This window comes from Nyctibius grandis, chromosome 3 (assembly GCF_013368605.1).
Source record: "Nyctibius grandis isolate bNycGra1 chromosome 3, bNycGra1.pri, whole genome shotgun sequence".
Lineage (NCBI taxonomy): Eukaryota > Metazoa > Chordata > Aves > Nyctibiiformes > Nyctibiidae > Nyctibius > Nyctibius grandis.
The window spans coordinates 59,322,502-59,345,937 of record NC_090660.1 but is presented as its reverse complement, the minus strand read 5'-3'; the positions used below and the strand labels follow the sequence as shown (position 1 = coordinate 59,345,937).

Sequence of the window (23,436 nt, the reverse complement as noted above, 5' to 3'; positions counted from 1 at the left end):
GTTTATGTTATTTGCATAAGCCTTCACCAAAAAACTGAGGACTCAAAACGCACAGAAAGATGAGGCACTTGACAGAGGTTAAGGCAGCAAGAAACTAACTCATATACACTGTACATACAGCAAAGAGATTCTTCAGCAATTTTGCAAACAGCACTACTAACAAAAGTAACATCAACAGGATAAAGGCCTGCAAATGTCTTAAAAAACATAATCAAACCCAAAAAAAGATCCTTGAGTTTTAAGACAGGAAACTGTACTTAGTTGTACTTCAGTACCATGAAAGCTGGTTAAGCAACTATAATTCTACTTCTAGCACTCAGCTACTATATTTATCAGAAAAAGAAAACAAGCTTTCTTCTGCCCAAGTATTTAAGTAAAAAAATCGGGGCTGGTGTTAAGCTGCGGGTCACCCTCCCCCGGGGACTGCATGGAGAGAGGTTCCCCTGGTGAGGACGGAGCACAAACACACCCGAAGCCCAGCCACACCAGGCTGCCAGCGCGTTGCATCCCTGCTGCCAGCTCTCGCGCTCACTTGGCCAGCTCTGCTTGTACTGCACATCCAAGAACCCCACCGGGATTTTTACAAGTTGTATGAGTCTCCTTGAGTCTTGTAAACGGATTGAAACAGAGGATCATTTGGAGATGAGATGCACAAGTGCAAAAAGGAACGTACCAAAATACAAGGGATGTTAAAACACAAGTTTTAGACTCACGGTGACACCACACACGGAAAAAGAAGTAACAACCATGAGGCTGGGTGTAAATATGGTATGGAGACAAACGTACAAAAATGAAAACAAAACATAGGCTTTTACACACTAGCTTGATGGAGAAATCATTCAACTAACCCCGAAGAGGATTCTTTCAAGAAACAGAAAAACAAGCTACAGATTTTGTGGAATTTGTGTATAGTTAGAGAAGAGATGGAAGCCCCAGTTAAGCAGGCAATCATGATAATGAAAACTCAAGGAACAGCACAAGCACAAAATACTGCACAGCAGGACTTTCAGATCAGTAGTACCAGCTGATGCACATGAGCAGTGGGTAATAATGGTTTTTGCCTACAGTGGAGAACTTTGGTCTTCTAGCATCTACATTCTGACTTGCTAAAAAACTCTCTGTGTTCCAGCTGTACGTGACTGGATTACATAAAGATCATGATCTGCTGAGCCAAATGGGAAATACAGAAAAGATAACAGTTTACTCTGACTTACCATCCAATTATACCATTGAAAAAACAGCAGCAATTTCATCATCATAAAAACTTCAGTTAGTAAAAAAAAAAATGTACATTACAGCAATGTCAGCAATGTTGGCAGATGGTGTAAAAGCACCATCATCCCTGACCTTGAAGAGGAAAACAATGCTGAAGGAGCAGCTGCCTACTGGAATAACTATTAAGTTATTCCAATCAATATGGAATGTCATCCATCAAAACCAGGGAGGGGAGTCTACAGACTTGATAAGGAAACTAGGTGTGCTGCTAAGAAAAGGAAGAATGTTTGCTCCAGAGATGCACTGAAACAACATCTAACACCAGCAGCAAATACCAGGAAAGAAATTAATACTGATCTTACAGATATACCAGAAGGAATGGTGCCACAGCTGCAGGTGTTTGAGGTAGCAATGAATACACTTTAAAGGTCATTTTAAGTCTTTAAACTCACAACAGCTTTTGGCAAGGAAACAAGCCCTTACAGGGCAAATGGAGAAAGCTCAATATGTGCTGTTTTGTCACCTGATTAAGACAACAAGGGACTGGATAAATCAGCAAGTTTTAGCTAAAGGTTTATAAGAAATGCTGCATTTTAAATTTAATGAACTCAAATCATGTGCAATTTCAAGAAGCTAAGAAAAGTGAAAGAAATAGAAGGAGAAAGTAGAAGATGGTAGAGAAAGTGACTGAAATGATAGAGAGGTTTCTCTATCATGTGAGGTATAAAAACAATAGCAACAGCTTCTTACAGAAGAAATCAGACTTCAGGCAAATCCTGAGTGAATGGTTTATAACCTTACTGTCTATTGATTATAGGCACTTATAAAAACTTTCCATGTGTAACTTTTTTTTTTTTAAGGAGGATCATTTTAAAGTCTTCCTTGTGGGTTAATACTGTAAATAACAAAACTGGAAAAGGTTCAGCAAGTACATTTCTGCTTAACAGAAGTATGTTTCTAAGTAACGCAGTTACAGAGAGATGACAAACTTGGCTTGGTTGAGACTACAGGAGCAATATAGAGAAATAAAGACTAGATAAACAAGAAATGAAACAAAGTCTGCTGACAAATGCAAATAAATGCACAAGGTATGCATAAATGTCTCCTTCCTCTCTGGATTCCAAAACAACTAACCACCTAACTTTGGCTACACGGTGAGTGATGTAATAAAAACCACCTGCTGCATGTGTAAAGGTGGCCAAAAATTCATGTTTCTGTGTTTCAGATCAGTTTTGATCAGCACCTAGAAGCAACAGGACACCAAACTAACAAAATAATGAAAATTCTTGTTGCTCCTTCCTAAAACCCTCATTTTGAACACACTGGGGACAAGATAAAGGACAAGAGAGCTGAAGATCTGACATTACAGATCTGACAGTTATAACTGCACCAGAAAGCATATTTCTATATATAACACCTGCCTGCAATGCCTAGTATGCTAAGATATTTATTTTGTTTTTATTAAAATAAAAGTTAACAAGTCATTCTTAAAATCCTCCAGAGTAATTTCAAGGACTATCTTTAAGGGTAACCCAAATAAATGTTGATGAATATACATTAGGTATCAATCAGGATAAGAAAGTTTAAAGTAACGTCAAAAACACAAGGGCAAGGAACCTTCTCAATTTCCCTTATGCACTCAACTATTCAGAATGCATGGAAAAAAGTACACAAACACAGATGGCTTACAGATTACTGTGACAATGATGGATGATAACTACAGTTACTTCTTTCAGAGGCTACACAGATGAAAGGAAGATCCTCCATAATGAAAAACAAGAAGAGGAGGTTAATCACAGCAAAAAAGGCAAGAGCAAAGACGTTTGGTAGCACAAAACCAATTCCTAAATAATGAAACTGAGTTAGGGCACGCCTGCTGATGGAACTATTTTCTTAATTTTTTATAGCAAAATCATTCTATTAATAAGGAGTATAATGCTTATTGAAAGCCAATGGAAGTTACCAGCTTTACATCCTCAGCTGTGTGATATGAAGAAATAAAAACCAGAAACAAGTCCAAAAAGCTAAATCACTATCTTCTCATTAACTAATTCCACATAGTTTATCTTTTTATTGCAAAAAGCTATGTTCACACATAGAACCACATTTCTAAAGCAGATAATGTGGTTAACAGCTTGGTCTGGCTCTACAATCTGAATACATATAGATATGAAATGCAAATAGTGTTAATAACCATATTAGCCAACAGTACTTTCTTCCTACTACAGATGTAGCAAACATTATTCAACCTAACAGTATCATAAAAACAGATTTCTATTTCGGAATTTGTGGCCTGTGGCAGCAGAAACTCCCAGACTTAAATACCGGGCTTCCCAAAGAAAGGCAAGATGCACCTCTCAATCACTTCATCTGTAAACACAGCAACAGCAAACTCGAATAAAAACTCTAAGGATCTGACCACAAATAAATGCAAGTTTTCAGCCAGCACCTGCTGCTCCACCAGCCAATCCTAGTCTCTCCCAAGGAAAAACTGGCAGGCCAGATAGACTAATTTTGAGGAGCAGATGCAGCCTGTCAGTTATGAACCAAGCAACCTTGACTTACAATGATACACTGTGTTTCTTTAATCAGCTCCATTTACAGCTGAATATTCATTTGCAAGTAGGGGTCTCTCCCCAGCTGGGCACACTCATGGGCACACACCCTGAGTACTGTTGAGCCTGCATTCTCTGGATGTTCTTAACCAATTTCTAAGTACCAAGACAAGTTTGCCCCAACTTTACATGAACTTCTGATAGTCTATTAGTCAGCTTTACATAACAGCACTTAAATAGTAGCAAACAATCATAATGAATTGTACACTTAGCAAGCAATTAATCAGTTACAAAATTTAGCTTTACATTCGAATGACTATTTGTCACAGATATCCACGAATACATTCTGTCTGAAGTGAAAATTGCATTTGTTAAACATATCTGACAAAGATAATTATTGTAGAAATGGATTACAGTCAGGTAAGCACTACATACAGAGCCTCAAATTATCCTTTTATAGATATGTACATCTATTATTTATATATTATCCTATATATAAAAATACATACATATATGTAGTTTCACAAATACTTCAACAGCGGTTTTTTGTTAATTAAATGACTGACCAATTATTTCTATTTGTACAAATTTTGTGGGAAGGGTCACCCTTATCCATTCAAATTTACAGTTGCAGTAGTTAATCAAGTATTCTAGAAATACAAGTATTCTAGAAATATTTAACACTTCTCTATATGGCAATAGTTCAGCAACACGGTATAGCTGATTTATGAATAATCAATATAGTTTTATTACTAAAGGAATAACTATTTCAGAACAGAATATAACTTATCTTAAATGTATTTTTCTGAGGCCAGAAGGAATCTTTAATGATTCCACAGCACTCCTACTATGCAGTCCACAAATTTTAACATAGTAACTGAAATCGCAACAACAAAAAAAAAATCAGTTTATCTGTCTCTCATTCTATCTAGATTTTGTAGTTACCACTCCTTTTCTATGCATCACAATCAAATGTAAGGGTGAAGGTACCAACCATTGGTTTAATAATATACTACATATAACTTATTTTCCCTTTTGCTAGGATATAAGGAATTTTCTTTAGAACTGGGGAGATCATGAAGAACAAAATTCAATACTGACTTATATTTTATCCTTAGTATCTTCATGCATCAGAAAAGCTGACCTGCACTAAAGATGTTTACTGTTTTTAAACCTGACACTAAAATATGTATTTACTGTAAAAGTGGTATTTAGTATTTATTTTTATAATAAAAATAAATTTTATTTCAAGTGAGGCTATAAGGCAAAATAATTTACTTTCAAAAAAGTAGACTAGTCATTGTTTAACATTTTATTACTGATATACATCTGACAAGATGACACTTCAATGTTAAGTTAACGTGGTTTTCCTCTGCAGTATCAATCAAAAACCATGCAAAAAAAAATGCTAATTAAGATGTTATAAGCAGTTGATAATCAAAGTAACCTTTCCCTGACCCACATTAGGATAACAAAACCCAGCAACAGAAGGCACTTAGGCTAGAGTCTGATCCATTTTCTCTGTAAAGCTGTAAAAGTAGCTGTAGAAGCTAGGAAGTAAAAAAGAAAAATCTAATGCTAAAGCAAATTAAGGTTGTAAATTAGTTCAACACCTTTCCATTGACAAAAAAAAATTGCTCTCAAGAGGATTCTGAGTGTTGCTAGTAATTTAAAAACTGCAAATCTTGCAGTAATCACACCAAAATTTGAAGTGAAATGAAGAGTTCAGGAGTTAAAGAAATAGGATCTTTAAAAAGTTCATAACTAAGCTTATTTTTCTTTTCTGAATTTAAGCACAACAGTAGCACAGTAAGATAATCATGTATATGATGTAAATATTTACTATACTTTGGCAGAAACCAAAGCCCTTAAGTTATTCACATTTTATAAATTCCCAGATCAGACTTTTTTCCTAATACATATGCATCACCCATACAGCTGTATTCACACTAACCTGACTAATAGTGTGCAAACTGACAAAGGATATTACAAAAGGAGGATAACAAAGCACAAGTTATTCTTACTACCCTTCCCCCACCACGCATTTTACCCTTTGTATTCTTTTATACTTACCATGCCCTCAAAGCCAACTCTGTAAAGGTTCTTAGCACCATTGTCCCAAAGAACATATGCTGCGCTATGTGGACTGGACGCACTCCAATCTTGGATTTCAGTTACCTATTCAGTTTTAAAAATAAGAAAACTGTTTCTAGAACAAAGACTTAGAAGCACAATTTGAACTTAAAACTTTATTCATCTCTTCAGAATAGTTCAGGATACAGCAGTTCTACTGAATTTAATAAAATTTATTCTGAAGCTATTTTCTGTTTGATACAAGCATTCCCTAGGTGTCTTAAGATGGTAGCCTGAATATCTACTTTGTAGGACTATTTTTCTTTTGTATATTTGGTAGGTAATCTAACTACAAAAGCAGAGAACAAAATCTGAACTGTAAAAATTTATTTTGTGATGCTTTGACATGTTCTTACTAGAAGCAGCATTTAACTAAGAAAAACAGGATGAAAACTATTTTAATTGCTTCAATTTGTCTGGTTTAACCTGCATTAGCCTGGTGGTGGTGCACTACGTTAGGAGACAAAGTTTTATTTCCAGAGACAATCTGCTTAACAACAGTACAAAAGGAGAGTGAACTGGACTTTCCCTGACATTTCTGAAATCATGAGGCCACGTACCAAATTCTGAAAACACTTCCATTATTTAAAAAAAACATCGATTTCCAGAATTTGTCTTCATTCTTATTTCTACTTATTTAAAAGTTGTTTCTGCTATCTACCATCTGCTTTTCCTTGTTAAAAACATTTATATGCATTTATACAAATTTTCAGCTTGCAAATAATCCCACTAATTCAAGTTTAGTACATAAAGCAGAGAATGCAGGCTAAGACTCTTATTTTGCAACGTTTCAGAGATTTCAAAATATCTTGCCAAATTCACAGCAAGGGGTAAATGTACTAAAAATAAGTGTAACAAAAAACACCAGTTCACCAAGATATAAGGGCATCCAATTCTCCTTTTAGAACATCTCATATTTGGTGATAAAAGTCATAGTATATTTTACACTCCCTGCTGTATGTTCATACTTATAACAAGCCTTCATTAGTTCTCAAGGTAAATATAAGTTGTAAAGAGAAAATTTGCAAAGGTTATGATTAGCAGCACACCATTCCATGCGATTTTCAATAAATCCAAATATTTATATTATACAACTATATCAAAAACGTGCATATAAGGTCCTAAACCAGTAAAATAATATCCACATCCAACACTTGCAAAGTTTTTAATTTTAAACTGGAAAAGTCCCTATAATTATTAGATGAAAACCAAAAATCCAGGGTGCAACCACTGAAAGCCAAGAGCAGGAGATACACAAACGTGATGATTCACAAGCAATAACACTACAGAATGCAGCGATGACCAGGAAGGGCTATTCTTGAGAGCTCTGTTTTTGTAACAGCTCTCTAGTAATGCTGAAATATGCCCAAGATCTTAACGCTGTTACAAGCCAGTCTTAAACAGAACAACCAAGACAAAAATTTAATAGTTTTTAAAAATTTTTGTGCTGGTATTGTAAAAATGTAAATTTAAAAGAACTGGTCATAGTATACATCCCCTCCTCTTTCTAAATGCTTGAGCATTACAGAATAAGATTTTTAAAAGTCCAGCAAATTAGAATAGTAACTTTTACGATGATATTTTTACTCTACAATTAGAAAGGCCACTAAGGCCATTACATGAGCATTCAGAAATGCATCTTCTTATTTAAACTAGTTTTATTTTTACCTTTCCTCTACGCCCATTGCCACCATCTTGATCTTCCCATTGCCAGTCAACTCCTCGCACCACCCTGGCACCTGCAAAGATTCCTCTTGCTGTAATTTTCTTTGATTTACGGCGAGACTCCAACAATACCCTGAAGTTATTAAAAGAAGAACCCACAAATGTCAAGATAATAAAGAAAGTCCAAAACAAATCTTTGGGGATAGGACAGAAGGAGAGTGTCTTGAAACAAAAATAACCCCCCACACACAGATTTCAGTGCATGAATCACATTCATTCAGTTCTCAACTGGAACAGCAGCCCACAAAATAAAAAAAAAAAAAACATGATCTTCCTAAATCTGATTTATTGTATGTTCATAATTAGTTTTTAATGCTAATGATAATTTCTTCTCCAAACTTCCAATTACCAGCAATAATTTCGTAACCACTTACATATAGATCTGTACTCCTATTATTAAAATCATTAAAGAAGCATACATATAAACCACACATTTCTGTTTCTCTTAGATGCACCGCAGGCCATATTACTGTCCCACAATTGCCCTGCCATTTTTATTCAGAATTATGCTATTAAGTAAAAGAACTACATCTCTTTCCCCTCCATGTCTCAGTTTATTTTCTACATACTTCTTATAGCAAATTTAATCCTGGCAAATTTAATTCAATATATCATCATCCATTTTTTCAGTCATAATATGTTATTTCTCTAAAGCAAACCTCTTCTTTCCCTCTGACTTCAACAGAACTGAAGTAGATAGGTCTAAACAGAACAGTGCATGAGTATTTAACTTACAAATAGAAACAAAGAGATAAAACATTTTCCTGCCTTTTAAGTCATCTAAAAAGCCACCAATCTGCATGCAACCAGATTTCTTACTTCATGCCAGGAAAATGTTACCATACAAAAGTATTTTTCAGCCGCAATTCTGAATGTTTCCTGACCTCTTTAGGAAGTGTATCACCCTCCCGCTAAACTTTTAACATCCAGCAGATGGCAGACAAGGAAAAAGTTAAACAGTTAGAATCAACACCAAGAGCACACGAAAGTATTAGCCATTTTTATCTAAGTAAGAGTGATAGAAAACACAAAGATATGTTGTGTATAGCAGCGTTTTAGAAAGATCTCAACACCTACAAAACTGGGACAAAAACCAGCATACATTACTTTGGTATGCTGCCCATATGATATCCCAGACTCAAGAATAAAATACGTAGAGCTTATGCTTTCCTTCATCCAAACATCCTTAGATGCCTCTTGCCATTTTTCCTATGAGATAGCCCACAAATTCAATAGCACTGCTTTGCCCTTTTCTCCTCCCTCAGTTAACTTTAATCAATTTTTCTCAATTAAGCTTGATCCAATAGAAACACCTCCTTGGCAGATGAAGCTGCCTTCTAGATAAGCGCTGCAAAACACAGCTCAATGTGAGTAAACAAAGATAGGGAGAAAGTGACAAGACGCAAAAGATTTCCTGCAATTCTACACATTGCATACAATCTATCTCCAAAACTAAAACTTACACTTTATACACTGTAACAGACCACTTAAAACTACAAAGGAAACTTCAGCTAAAAAAAAAAAAAAAAAAAAAGAAGAAAAAAAAAAGTCTGGCAAGCATTCTCAAAAGCAATGAGATTTTTTAAAAAGAAATAAATAGAAAAACAGATTTGTATTTTGTTACTTATTCTCTATTCATTACACTAAACCAGCACTTTCTACTCTTGGATCCAACTTCTAAGCCTTGCTCTGCATTAAACATTATAATTGAGACACTAAGCTTATAATATCTATTTGGTACCTACATCTGCTGGCAGGAATCTCAAAAAAAAACAGAAGTTACTTATTGATTAAGCCACTGATCTTGGCATTTGAGCCATAGTTAAGCTTCAAGGGAAACATCTGAGAAAATAAACAGTCCTACAAGACACCATACCAGAACTCAGTTTGTGTGCTCCAACCACTTCCCTTAACTGTAAAAGCACATCACTGAATTATAACATATTTGTAAGCCTTACTTCTCCAAGAAAAGGAAATAAATGTTGTCTTACACACGTCACATTTAACTGAGTATCATATCATATCATATCTAACAACAAAAGCTTCCAATGATTTAATGAAAGAACATTGTTCTGGAGAGCTATCACAGAAGCGGTACCACAGCATGCAGCCTTTACACAACACTTTACCATAGCTCTTCCAGTATTTAGCAGCAAGCAAATATCACTGTTCCCACTTAACCGGTAGATAAATCATGACATAGAGGGGCTTTGGATTTATACAAGTTATTTAAATCAAGAGCAGCCATGGAAGAATACCCTAAATACCAATTTTGTTCAGAGTTCTTCACTGGGAGACAATAATAGACGCTTAAGAAAAGAACATGAAAACCAAGGCAAGGGTAGAACAACCCTCCACAGCATCTTTTCTCCACTTTCTGTGGCGAGCAGTTTAAGCAGTTCAAGTCAAAGGTTTTGTCTCCAGATCATTCTGGTTTTCATAGCCCACAAGGAGGGTATTTTCCCTCAATCTGTCTACTCCATTTCTGAACCCAATTAAACTTTCACATTCAGGAATTAATTGACAAATCATTTTGTGATTATATATTGCATAAAGATAATTGCCTTTGTTTTAAAGCTGCTGTATGGTAACACAAGAGCTAGGAAGACTGAAATAAGGTTAAAAGAAACTGAATAATCTTTTTTGTCTGCTCTATTCTTTCTAAAATTTCCATGTTTTCCAAGCTCCAAAGATCTGTCCCAGCTACTCTCCGTCGCAAAGAGGCAGAGCCAGTAACAGAAGCTACACCCAAGCCACTATCTTATCTAATCCAAGTTTCAGTAACCAAATCTGCAGTTTAAAAGTTAACCACAATTAACTGTTCCTTTTTAATTTCATGGGGGAAAAAATTACGTTTTACCTTTCGCTTCCTGGTGTGGTAATTCTGTAAAAACGATGCCTTAAGTGGTGTTTGTCCCCATGATAGCAAACTGTGCACAAGTCATAATTTGTGCATTCAGCACATTTCCATCGGATGCCAATGATAGGTTGCTGTCGACAAGTATCACACATAGTCCCATCATGCTTGATACCTGTGGGGAGAAAAAGACAAAAAAAAAAAAAAGACTAACAACTTTGCTACATTGCTACACAGATTTCTGTTGCGCACCATTATAATTTGAAACCATATACTAAAAAGTTAACAATAAAGAAAAGCTGCTAGTGATACCCTATCAGCCTATACAACTGAGGGGGAAAGATAATGGACTTTGCACCTCATATCTCCAGCTGTCAATCTTCCTGAAATGTTCCATCGTTTCTCAGCTCAAAAAGCTGAGAAAGCTATGTTAGTTTTTTTCCCATCTGTACAAATCAGAGAAAGAAAATGAGAAATCCTTTAACTACAAGTTAAAGGGTCAGAAATGGGTGTATCAAAATATACAGACAGTCTGGAATTTTATCTCTGGATTAAGACTATTAACACACCTTATACCACAAAGGCTACTGTGTTCAACTGTGTGTGACAGTTTGAAATCACTGGTTTGACTTACACATTTTATACAGTGCAAAAGGTAAGTGCTTGTCGCTATTCTTTTTTATACAGGTAAAAAATAAGCTCTCTTGGATAAATGCCATTAGCTTCATAAAAATCTGTTACCATTTTGGAAACATTTTACTGCTTTATATGTTGGTTTGTTTGAAAAGAATGTGCCAAAGACAGACCAGATGTAATCCACCAGCATGTGCTCTGCCCAGCCTTCCACAAAAACTGAGTTCTCAAGACTACTTACTCATACAACTTTGCCAAGCCACAGCAGAGTAAAAGTGATCAGTTACAGTTAGTTTCCATCCCTGCATTCTGAATACAGTGAACAGCCACAAGTTTATTTTAAAAATAACAATATCAAATTCTGCTGACATTTGGAAAAAATTGAGCAATAGAAGAGAGAAGCACTGGCATTAAGTCTGTAGCACAAGCTAAAAATGAGCACTAAAAGGTTCCACTAACACAGAATTTTCCCAGTCACTCACCCTTAAAAAAACAGCCAAAAAAACAGATCACACTGAAATTAGTGAGGAAAAAGAACAGGTTTTGTCCCCTCCAGAAGGGATGCTTTTGGAAATGACTGCCAAATTCACTACAAAGCTATTAGTCACTTATGTCCAACAGCTGAGCCACCTGCAGTGAAGAAAAATCAACAGCTGGAGAGGCAAAACTGAAGGAAATGTCTTCTTGTTTGATCATTCACAGAATGATGTAATACCTGAAGTTGGAAGTAATCTCTGGAGATTGTCTACTCCAACCACCACTGCTCAAAACAGGGTAAACTAGAGCTGGCTGCCCAGGACCATATCCAGTCACGTTTTGAGCACCTCCAAAAACGCAGGCTCCACAACACAGCCTGTTCCAGTGTTCAATCATCCCTATAGCAAAAACATTTCTTCGTATGCTTAAGTGAAAATTCCTGTATTTCAATTTGTGCCCATTGCCTTTTGTCCTGTCGCTTGACACCACTGAAAAAAGCCTGGCTCCATCCTCTTTACAACCTCCATCAGGTATTTGTATACACCCTTAAGATCCCCCTGAGCCTCCTCTTCTCCAGGCTAAACACCACCAGATCCCTCAGCCTCTCCTCATACCCGATGCCTAAGGATCCCTTAAAACACATTTGCAGCCCTTCACTTGACATGCTCAGTATGTCCATGTCTTTCTCGCACTGGGGAGCCCAGAACTGGACCCAGTACTCCAGCTGTGGCCTCACCAGTGCTGAGTGGAGGGGAAGGATCACCTCCTTTGACCTGCTGGCAACACTCCTCCTAACACAGCACAGAATACCACTGGCCTTTATTGTCACAAGGCAAGATTGCTGGCTCATGTTCACTTGGTTGTCCACTGAGACACCCAGGTCCTTTCCTGCAAAGTTGCTTTCCAGCCAGTTGTCCCCAGCTTGTACTGGTGCAGGACTCACTCCTCCTCAGGTGCAGGACTCAACCTTTCCCTTTGTTGAATTACATTTGGAGCAAAGACTGCACATAGCACCACAGAGATCTGACCAGCTCTTCAGAGCAAAGACAGCCTTCAGTGACAACAAACACCCTGAAACTGCTGACATTATACTAAATGATCAGTGTAATTCCTGGAGTGGTTCATGACTAAGGTGGCATCCATACCTGGACCACAAAGTCTGTGGTGAAATTTTGAAGGTCTGGCACAGACAAGTCCTATAACTCGTAATGTTATTTGCCAACTCCAATTGCCAGACAACACACCTTGTATACCATGATCCTTCTTTTTAACTAACCTTCTACATTTAAAAAGTATTTGCTGCCTGGTAACAACAACCAAAAATGTTACTTTTTACAAAACAAGAACTTGGAAATCACCCATACATTTTCTCCCCCCCCACAACTCCATCAATGACCTTGCTCCCAATGTGGAAGGTTAACATCAAGGAGAAAGCTATCTTTCTTGTCACAAACACGGAGACTCTGATGTCTGGTATCTGTTGATTATCTGTAACACTCAAAAAAGATAGTATTAGCTATGATCTCAAGGTGGCTGCCTCACTGCTTTGAATTGTACTGAACCATTTTACTACTTTTTTGGGAGTCTTCAAGAGCAGGTGCATTACAAGGATTCAGATAACCTGTTACTGTTTTGTTGCCTTGCTTAAAAAGTCTAACTAGCTATGGCACTTGGGGTTGAGAGGTGGTATTTGTTGTGGGTTTTTTGTTTTGTTTTGTTGGGTTTTTTTTAATTGATTGCTAAATTGGTAATTCACATAGAAACAGAGACGGTACATATCTTTGGAATTTTTTTAACGGTTGCTGAACTTCAGGGAAGACAGTTTGCCGAGGATCACATTTATTCCAGATGTAAAAGGACCAAGGAACTGGGTGTTGCAGGATTCTTCAGTTTGTTCAAGAAGCAGGAAAGAAGGCGAAAGAGAAGTATAATCAGGAGTAATGTAATACAGAACTAGGCCATCTCACAGTAAACTTTTAATAAAAACTAAACATTTCTAGCCACTGAAGCAAAAGCTGCTGTGGAAAAACTCAGAAAAACTTACTTAGGAAAGATCTAGAAAAAAATATACAAAGATATTTGACTCAAAAGTCATTTTACTGACTACAGTGTCTGGGACTTAAAAAGAGAACAGCGCACATCTCTATTTGGAGTCTCTGATCGAATGTCACATCTCTATCTCACAGATCCTAAACACCACCCTAGATATAGCCTTTCTCCATCCGTTCCCTGACACATGATTCCAGCAGCAACACCCACTTCAGTGCATGCCTCACCTGACCATGCTGCTCCATTCTTTCCATTACGCCAGCAAAAGGTTTTTGCAGTTGAGCTGTAAACTGGATCAAGAAACATACCTGGCTGAAAAACAGCCAGGAGGAAAAATATTCATCTGGATTGGTTTCCCAATGGTGTTCTTCGTGGTGCTGCACAGTGCTGCTGGCATGACAAACAAAGCATTGCGGGGCAGGAGCAGGCAACTAAATCCTGTTACAGAATGTTTAATCACTGCACTAGAGACATGCAGGAAGAAGTAGATTTGTATGTCTCTGGTTACAGTGGACTAAGAGAGAGTTTTAACTTCATCTGCTAAAAAAAGATGCTAAAACAAGGTGCTACTACTGGATCACAAAATGTGATACCTAAACTCTTATTCATGTTCATAATACAAACAAAATGAACCATTTAAATCAATAGTACATTTTAAAGAAGGTTGAAAGAATTATTTTTTTTTTTTTTTTTAAGTTGAACTAGATACTATAGGTACACTAGTGTGTTGGGTTGACCTAGGTCGGCTGCCAGGCGCTCACCCACTTGCTCTCTCACTCCCCCTCCTCAACAGGACAAGAAATGAAAATAAAATGAAAAAGTTTGTAGGTCAAGATAAAAGTGAGATCACTTACCAATTACCACCACAAGCAAAGCAAAGCAGACTTGACTTGGGGAAAATTAAATTTATTGTCAATCAAAAAAAAAGGATAGTGAGAACATCCTGCTCCCAACACTCCCCCTTCTTCCTGGACTCAACTTCACTCCTTCATTCCCAACTCTCCTATCTCCCTGCTTCTTCACAGGGGAGACAGAATCATAATTTCAGTTGGAAAAGACCCTTAAGATCATCGAGTCCAACCATTAACCTAACACTGCCAATTCCACCACTAAACCATGTCCCTAAGTGCCACGTCTACGTGTCTTTGAAATACCTGCAGGTATGGTCACTCAACCACTTCCCTTGAGCAGCCTGTTCCAATGCCTGACAACCCTTTCAGTGAAGAAATTTTGGTGAAGATGGGGAACTTGGGGGTTATGGTTAGTCCATAACAGCTCCTCATGCTTTTCCACTGCTCCAGCATGGGTCCTCTCCACCGGCTGCAGTCCTTCAGGAAAACACTACTCAAGTGTGGGCTCTCCATGGGCTGCAGCTTACTTCAAGGCATGTCCACCTGCTCCAGCATGGGGTCCCCCATGAGCTGCAGTGTGGATACCTGCTCCACTGTGGCCCTCCATGGGCTGCAAGGGGACAATCTGCACCACCTCCATCTGCTCACCATTTACTCACCAAAAGTCAGTAGATGACCTGATGTTGGCACTATACACATTTGGGGGGAGGGAAGGAGACATTATTTCTAACTTTTCAGACTAGCTCTGCTCTAGCCCAGTGGACTGAACGCTCAGTCAGCGTTGAGATAATCTCTTTGAATTTACTTTCATCGAAAAGTAAACCAGTTTGTGCACTCCAGAACCACTCCATTATGTAAACTGAAGCACTCTACACAGGAACAACCAGGAGACTGGCTCTGGAGCCAAACTGAAATCCTGACCCGAATGCAACCTGTATCTGTCACATAATCCGCTTCCACTCTTCAAAAGGAAAGCTGTTTAAGAAAGGTTGAGAAACACAAACTTTACCAAGTTTGTATTAGGAAAGAATGCCTTAACTAAACCACTGCAATGCATTAAAGTGCCATAAAAACTTCAGAATTCAAACATCAGCCCTGTAGCTGGCCAGCTGTGAATCAGAAGAGCACTTTAGCTCTCTAAAATGAGATAATGCAAAAACTAAACCCCTAAATATTCTTCAAAATTTCCTAGGAGCAGGTTATTTCAAAATGAAACAGGTTTTGTATCATCCTCCATACTGCACTGAAAAACCAAAAGAAGCCAGGTAATAACAAGGGTACTTTCACCATGCTTAATTACTTTAAAATAGCTGTCACTTCCTAATGTCCCTCCAACCTCAGTATACCACAAAATCCAGTATTCCTGATCTCCATTTGTCATTAATGTTTTTACTATTTGCATTTCATATTAGTTTCCTACCTTTACGTGCATGCCACAGTTATTTTCACTTTTGTCACGAATATCTCTTTTGTATTAAAGATAATTTTCAAAGGTGGCAATATACAGCTGTCCAATAAAAGAACATTTTAACAGTACAATAAGATGCACAAGGAGCATCCGTATCACTCACTGTTAAGCACAGTAGAAGTCAATAGTGATTTCAATTACTTCTCCGAACCAACAAAATCTGGTTTCCAACCAACTCGTTATTCTCTACAAAACTCGAATAAGCCAAAACCCTTTCATATTATAACGACAACACTACCATCAGGCAAGGGATATCATAAACTACTTAAAAAACTGATTCATTTAGATCCCAATTTAAAAAGCAATAGCAATGTTTTGTGCTTCCCATTCTTCCACTCCAGGTAATTTTTACACTACAGCCAGACTCCAGGCAAACTGAAAACAAAGAATTCTTCAAGATTAACCAAGATTCCAACAAATTGTGTGAAAACTCAAATCAGTGTCCCCACAAACATAACCCATCTATTAATTACCCTGTTTGGCAGCAGCCAGCTGACCAATGATTATATACAAGAGATGCCAGACTTGTCAAAGCATGTGTCCTATCTGGTAAGGGTATCACAAGACACATGAGGAGGGAGTGGATTATTGTGTAGGAGACATGAGAGAAGGGCAGGAAGAACAAAGGACATGTTTATTAAAAAAAAAAAAAAAAAGGCTTCCCAAGTACCACTGCTCATGAAGCTATTAATTTTTTTTGTGAGCGGTTTTGTAAGTATTTACAAATAGCCACTAAAAAATTCTTGACTAAGACAATTTGCCTTAAATTACACCTGATGTGCTAAAAGCAAGAACAAATAAACAAATACATAGGATAAATCATTCGAGGTGGTCTACCTTTTGAAATGTTCTGACATGTACGACTTTATGATGATTTATGCAACTCTTCAGGTTACAGAAAACTATTAATACAAGTACAAAAAGCCACTCAGATCTTCAACAGATGACACCTAAATTTTCAATGTTAGCAGAATACAGCACATAACAGCTTTCCACGACACAAAGATGCTTGCTCGCGCTGCGGGATAATTCCACATCAAGATTCCATTTCCTGAGCCCAGCCCCTCCACCACCTCCCCTCATTCAAACACAATTGGGTAAATATTTTAAGCAGGAAACTAACATTGTTACTTTGAACCAACCATACAAAAGAGGAAATGGATGACAAACGAATTTTTGCCTAAGCTTTGTAGAAAGCAAATCTTCAGAAAGAGAATAAAGACAGAAAGTTTCTGTAATGATCATGAGTATTTTGCAAACATAGTCAGGAGTGCCCTCTACAAACATGGTACTGTACAGCCTTTACCTTTGGCAAAAAACTGCCTTCCCTTCTAAGGATAAAGCTTGGGTTTATATACTTACAAGCTTCTGTTAAGCAACTCAGAAAACTACTCCTTTCTTCTCAGAAAGGGTTATTAGACATTGGAACGGGCTGTCCAGGGAGGTGGTGGAGTCACCATCTCTGGATGTGTTTAAGAAAAGACTGGACATGGCACTTAGTGCCATGGTCTAGTTGACAGGGTGGTGTCAGGGCAACGGCTGGACTCGGTGATCCCAGAGGTCTCTTCCAACCTGGTTGATTCTGTGATTCTGTTTCTTTTCCACAACCCTACCAGAAAAAGGGGACTCTCAGGACTCCCACATCCTGGCAAAAGGCTACTTTACAGAAAGACCAGAATTTATGTGCAAGTAATCAGGCAACAACACCGCGCTGCTAATGCATCACATCCCACCCCACCACTTACTCCATTTAGGAGCCCAATACACAGGACCTAACTGAAGTTTCCTTTCTTCTAACTGAAATTTGCATTCTTTTCAGATTCTTAGTTTACCAATTCCTCTCAATTGCTTTGTCTTGCTTAAAGAGACACTGGTCAGTTTAAATATGATCACCAATGGGTAGCTAATACAGCTAGCTTGGTAGACATAACTGAAAAACAAAACAAAACTTCATATCAGAAATCATTAACTACCCAAATGACTACATCTGGAGCAAACAGCTTACAACAGATACTTCATGTAAATCAACGATGAGTTTTTATTTTAAAGAAGACCGTCCTAAAATCTTAGTAGTAATGCTATTCAAGTTTTATAAAAAGTTAACATAGCCTTGCAATGCTGGTAATAGCCTACAATCATTAAAATACAAGAACAATACCTCATTAAGTCTATGAAACACTGTTCTGGCATCAAAACAAAGGCATATACATATATATGTACATGTATCAAATTCAGGGTTTGTTTTTTTTTTAATAGAATGAGCTTCAAACATTACTTCTGTAACACAGTGGGTTCCTGAGGCATCACTACTGTTTCTGGCTGCACAGGCCTCAAACTCATCACAGCAGCAACTCTGGCTGCAAGCACTGCTTTTAAGAACTTATAATCAAGTCTGGTTTTGAATACCTATAAAACGAACTCCCAGCAATAATCAAATTTTGCTTTCTACTGCTGTATTTTTATATTTATTCTCACTACAAACTTAGAATCATCTGACTATAAATTGACGAACCAGACAATTTTTTTTCAAACTGAGCCATGATTTAACACTAAGTACCATCAAACCAAAAACAACTCCATATTTCATAACATTTCCTTGCTCAACACTACAGTTAGAAATTGCTGTCACCTAATCTCACTTTTCCTGTAACTATTTATATCAAAATTATCTAAACACCCCTAGAGATAAGTATCAAACTATCATCCAAAGTCAGAATCTCTTAGACTAAACAATGGATAGTAACTCCCATGGCGAAAAAAAAGTAAATACAAAAAGGTGGAAAACTAAAGAAAGGAAGTCATTTACCCAGGAATACAAAGTGATCAGTAGTAAAACCAGGATTTCAGCCCAAATTGACAGAATCCTAATTCCATTAACTTTCCACAGTACTTCCCTTTTGCTGCTACTACTTTACAGATTTTTACTCTTCCTATCTCCAGGGAAAAATGACCTCAAAAGTAACTCCCTCTAGTGAAAAGCAACCCTGGGTAGCTCCATGCTGCCGTTCCGTGAAGATGATGCACCCGTTGGCCAAAAACCTCAGGAAGAGAAATACCATTTTGCAAAGCCTGAAAACAGCAATGTTTACGAGTTTTTCCCCAAAGCAACATACACAGTCCTACCTGAAGCAGAAATTAAAATTCTAATACAAAAGTATAAACATAACTGAAAAGCAGAAGGAACAAAGCAGGAAAAAAACAAAACAAAACAAAACCAAACCAGGGACTTAAAACTGAATATTAAGTGTAGGCTTCCAGGTGCACTTAACAGGATACTGTCCGCTTGCAAATACATCAAGCAGAGCTAGAGTAACAAGCATTCAAGGCTCATATTCAGCATTTATGCATGCACTTCAGTTTTAAGCAGAAGTAGTCCCACTGGTTTCTACAGGACATCAAATGCTGGTAAAGAACACCAAATGCAAGACAAGGATAGACAACTTAAAAGACTACTCTTAGCTTCTTGTTCCAAGGTCCATTTCAAAAAGATTTTCAGCTCATTTTAATAGAATCTACCTTCCAAAACAACAAAAAAAAAACAACCATGAAGCCAGGGGAGAGGAAGGTACCCAGACACAGAAAAATTAAATCCATCTAAAAGGCTCACCATGCAATGTGTGGTGTTTTTTTTTTTCTTAGCAACATTTTTGTAATGAATTAGAATTAATTCCATGGTGCTGTCTCTTCAAAAGTCTGTCAGCTTCAACCCACTGCTATAATTTTCCTTTTTGTAACACTACATGTAGCTGGCTCAAAGATGGTCTCTCCTCTCCATCATATTCTAAATGAAAGACACATTACAAAAACAGTACATCTAAGTACCCCAACAAATGGTCCAATCACCTCATTATTGAGGCAATCCTGCCCGGCCCAAAACCACATCACTACATGTCTGATGAAACTGAACAATATATTTTTCTTTGTGAGTTTTCACTGTAAAAACAGGTGCTAAGACGAACATTTCCCTGCCGTGTTTGCAACCCTAACACTGCCGCATAATGTCAGTGCAGATGTAAATCCATTGTCCAAACTGAGTGAATTTAAAGTATAAATACCAAGCAGCCAAGTCATTAAAGAACGAACAAATGCGTTATTTTTCCAGTACTTCAGCTATTTTACAGCAGGTCTAGCAACACAGACAAAAGACAACATGCATATTACAAGACAAAACAGTATTTCAACCACTTGATGTTATCTATAGCAAAAAGGCGCTACACCTCTTTTCTGCAATCCTCCCTATACTTGACTCAGAATGACTGTCACCATTTCACAAAACAGCTCTGAAATATAAATTCAAGAATGGGGGGGGGATGTAAAAACAAAACCTTGACGCATCATACTCTCGGTTCCCTCCCTTCACTGCTCCCTCTCCACCCCCCCCCAGCATACCGGGAGCCCGCTTTCCATGGCAGATCATGTTTGCTTTGCCTACCCCAATTTAAAAGTCCCCGGACAACTTCTCCTCTCCCCACGGCCACACACTATTTATTCTAGCATGTATATATACATATAGACACCCACGCGCAGCCATGCGAAGGGATGGGGGAAGGCAGCCGACTTTCCCCCCACAAAACCGAGAGGGAAAGACGCGCCCCGAAAAGCGAAACGAGGGGAGCAACCTGCCCCCAGAGACGGACCCAGGCCCTCACCCCGCTGTGGGGGCCCTCGGGTGCTGCCCCCCGCACCCCCCACAGCCGCGAAGGGGTCGTGCGGGCTCGGCCCTTCCCTCCCACCCCGTCCCTAGCCGCCGCTCACCGGTGGGCGCGCTGTCGAGGATGCGGAGGTCGTAGGCCCCGGAGCAGCGGTAGTTGGCGGCGGTGCCGTTGTCCCACACCACGACCACCTCCTCGGGGCTCTCGAAGCTGCGGACGGTGCCCACATGGCCCTCGCCGCCATCCTGCTTCCCCCACTTCCAGTCTGGGCCCCGGACCACCCGGGCCCCGACTCCCTCCACCATCACCCGGTTGTTCCGCGAGCTGCTCATCCCGGCGACGCCCCGCGGGCCTAGGCCCCGGGGCGGCTGGAGGGGGCGCGCAGCCCGCAGGCGGCGAAGGGGGACCCCGATAGGGACGGCTGCCTCGGGCGCGGGGAGAGAGGACAAAGGCCGCGGGTGCCGGTGCGGCGGCGGAGGGAGGCGGGCGGGGGGGAGGGGGGCAATCCTGACGCAACGGTGAGCGGGGGAGGGAGAGGGAGGGAACCTTCCGACGGGCCGGGGGACGCGACCGGGGCGGCGGGAGCTGACGGGCGGGAGTCTCCGGCCGACTCTCCTCCTCGCTTGCTTCCTTCTTTCTTTCTTTCTTTCCTACCTACGTACCCATCCCCAGCGCCGCAGCGATCGCCCCCCGGCCCCCGCCCGCCCGCACCCCACAGCGGCAAACCACCACGGGCCCCGCGCGCCCGCCGCTACATCCGGGAACTTCGGCCGCGACGGCGGCAGCACCAGGGAGACCGGCGGCAGCACCAGGGAGACCGGCGGCGGCCCTTAGCGCCCGCCTCTCCACTCTACGCATGCACCTGGGCTCCGCGCCTCTGCGCAGCCGCAGCGCGGCAGGGCGCGAACGAGGCGGTGCGGCGCTCGAGCGCCACCTGCCGAGCTGGGGTGGGCACTGCCCGGCGCGGCCGGTGCTGGCGCCACCCCTTCCCCGAACCGGCCGCGGGCCTGTGCCGGTGGGAACGGGAGGAAGCGGAGGAGGGAACAGGGATTTATTTATCCCTGCCGGCAGAGCTGCCCGGGGCTCTCCCCAAGCCGTCAACCTGGCGGCTCCCTCTGGGGGCGCGGGCCCTGTTGAGTGCCCCGAGGGCAGCGGCCCCGCTCGACGCTGAGGGGATTTTGGCGGCACCGAGGGCGCTCCTGGGGCCGGGCTTCCCAAATCGCCCTCTCCCCCTCTCCTTCCAGGAGAAGTTGCTCGTATCGCCTCTCCTTTAGTGACAGAGGGATTATCAATTAAATGGTATCAACTAAGTCTTGCGCGATCTAGCATAGGTAAACTTGTATTGCATTTTCCTCGTTTTTCGGTTACTCCTGTGCCCTGAAATCCTATTTTCTTTTCAAACTGTGGACATGAGTCCTGCACGCTATTGAGGTGAAGGTAGTGGAGCTGTACTTCTGTAGCCCAGGAGCTTTTTAAGCTGGTATTCAGGTGCTCCAGTCAGCAAAAAGGGGGAATCTCTACGTCCACCTGTCCTTCCCACCTCGGAGCATCCCTCGCAGAGGATGTACCTACTCGTGCACATGCCTTTTCATTAGCACTCTCATGACACTCAAGGATTTCCTTTAACTCCACACATCCTGGCTAATCTTACATAGAATATGATTCTTAATTTTAAAAATGGTCCTCTGATTGTTTTTGTCTCTCTCTAATTATGTTCTGTGTCAACTTTTTAAAAGCATCCATCTTAAAAGACAGACAAGTCTGAACCAGACAAAAGAATACCATTTCTTAGTCAACAGGGAAATGGCTGATAAAAAGCAGCCCAGCTACCCTCGTGTCCCTGGTATTTTTACTGTTTTCTGTGCTTCCTTCCACCTTTGTGGTTATTAATATGGCTAGAGGAGTCTATGAGATCATTTCCTGACTTCTTTTGTGTAGTTTCTCACAATATGTATAGCAGAGCAGAATAATATGAACATGTAACCACCAGACTACCACCACATTCCTCACATAATTCATTCCTTCCTAACCCATGCCAAGGCTGAAGAATGCTGCCTTAAACATGAAGTTGTGTCCTGACAATAGGCACTCCCAAGCAGTGTCTGATTTCCACTTCTGCAGTGGAAACCTCAAAACACTAACAGATACCACCCTAGGAAATCATGCAATTGCCAGGCAGTTTGGGTTTTCTTGCAGATGCTTCTCCCCATACAAAAGCTACCCACAGCTTGTACTAGCTTATTACATTTGGTACATGTAATCAAAATCAAATGTATAACACATGGCAGAATTTCCCAGAAATTCTGGATAGTTCTTGATCTATTAAAGTATCTAGCTAGGGTCTATCTATAGTCATAATGTCCCCATCTGCCTCACTCTACTTTTTCGTGCTTTGATAGTTATGGGCAAGTATAAGGTTCATGCATATCTAAGGATAACCAGAGCACATTTTTCTATTTGTCTTTGATATGATTGGATAAAAAAGGCTTTTTGCAACTAGGAAACGTGTGCCAGGAAAACCAACAAAGTCTGAGATCAGAGTTAGTTCTTCTGGAAAGAATCAGAAGAGTTAATCCCTTACATTTATTTTTGCAAGAAGTTCTAAATTATAGACCTTCAGAGAGGCTGCTGGTGCAGTTCAGCAGCAGTGCATTTGGGCAGATACTATCCTGGAGCTTCTTCTCTCCTGATAATCCTTCTGACCACTCCTGCTCTGTCTATCCCAATAGCCCCTACATCTCCTACTCACCTGCTTTTTCTATCAGACAATTTACTTAAAAAAAAACAGAATCTCTAAAGATGCCTGGATTATTTTAGAGGT

General features: G+C 39.9%; 1 protein-coding gene across 1 annotated transcript in view; it reads right to left on the bottom strand.

Moving 5' to 3' along the window:
* The window catches only part of MIB1 (MIB E3 ubiquitin protein ligase 1), an 85,644-nt gene extending 64,206 nt beyond the window's left edge, over positions 1-21,438 (bottom strand). Inside the window, 4 exon segments of the mRNA XM_068396086.1 lie at positions 5,844-5,948; positions 7,572-7,701; positions 10,489-10,660; positions 20,719-21,438. Coding sequence (XP_068252187.1) covers positions 5,844-5,948; positions 7,572-7,701; positions 10,489-10,660; positions 20,719-20,947 — 636 coding nt within the window. The 5' untranslated portion in view covers positions 20,948-21,438.
* Positions 21,439-23,436: the final 1,998 nt, after the last annotated feature.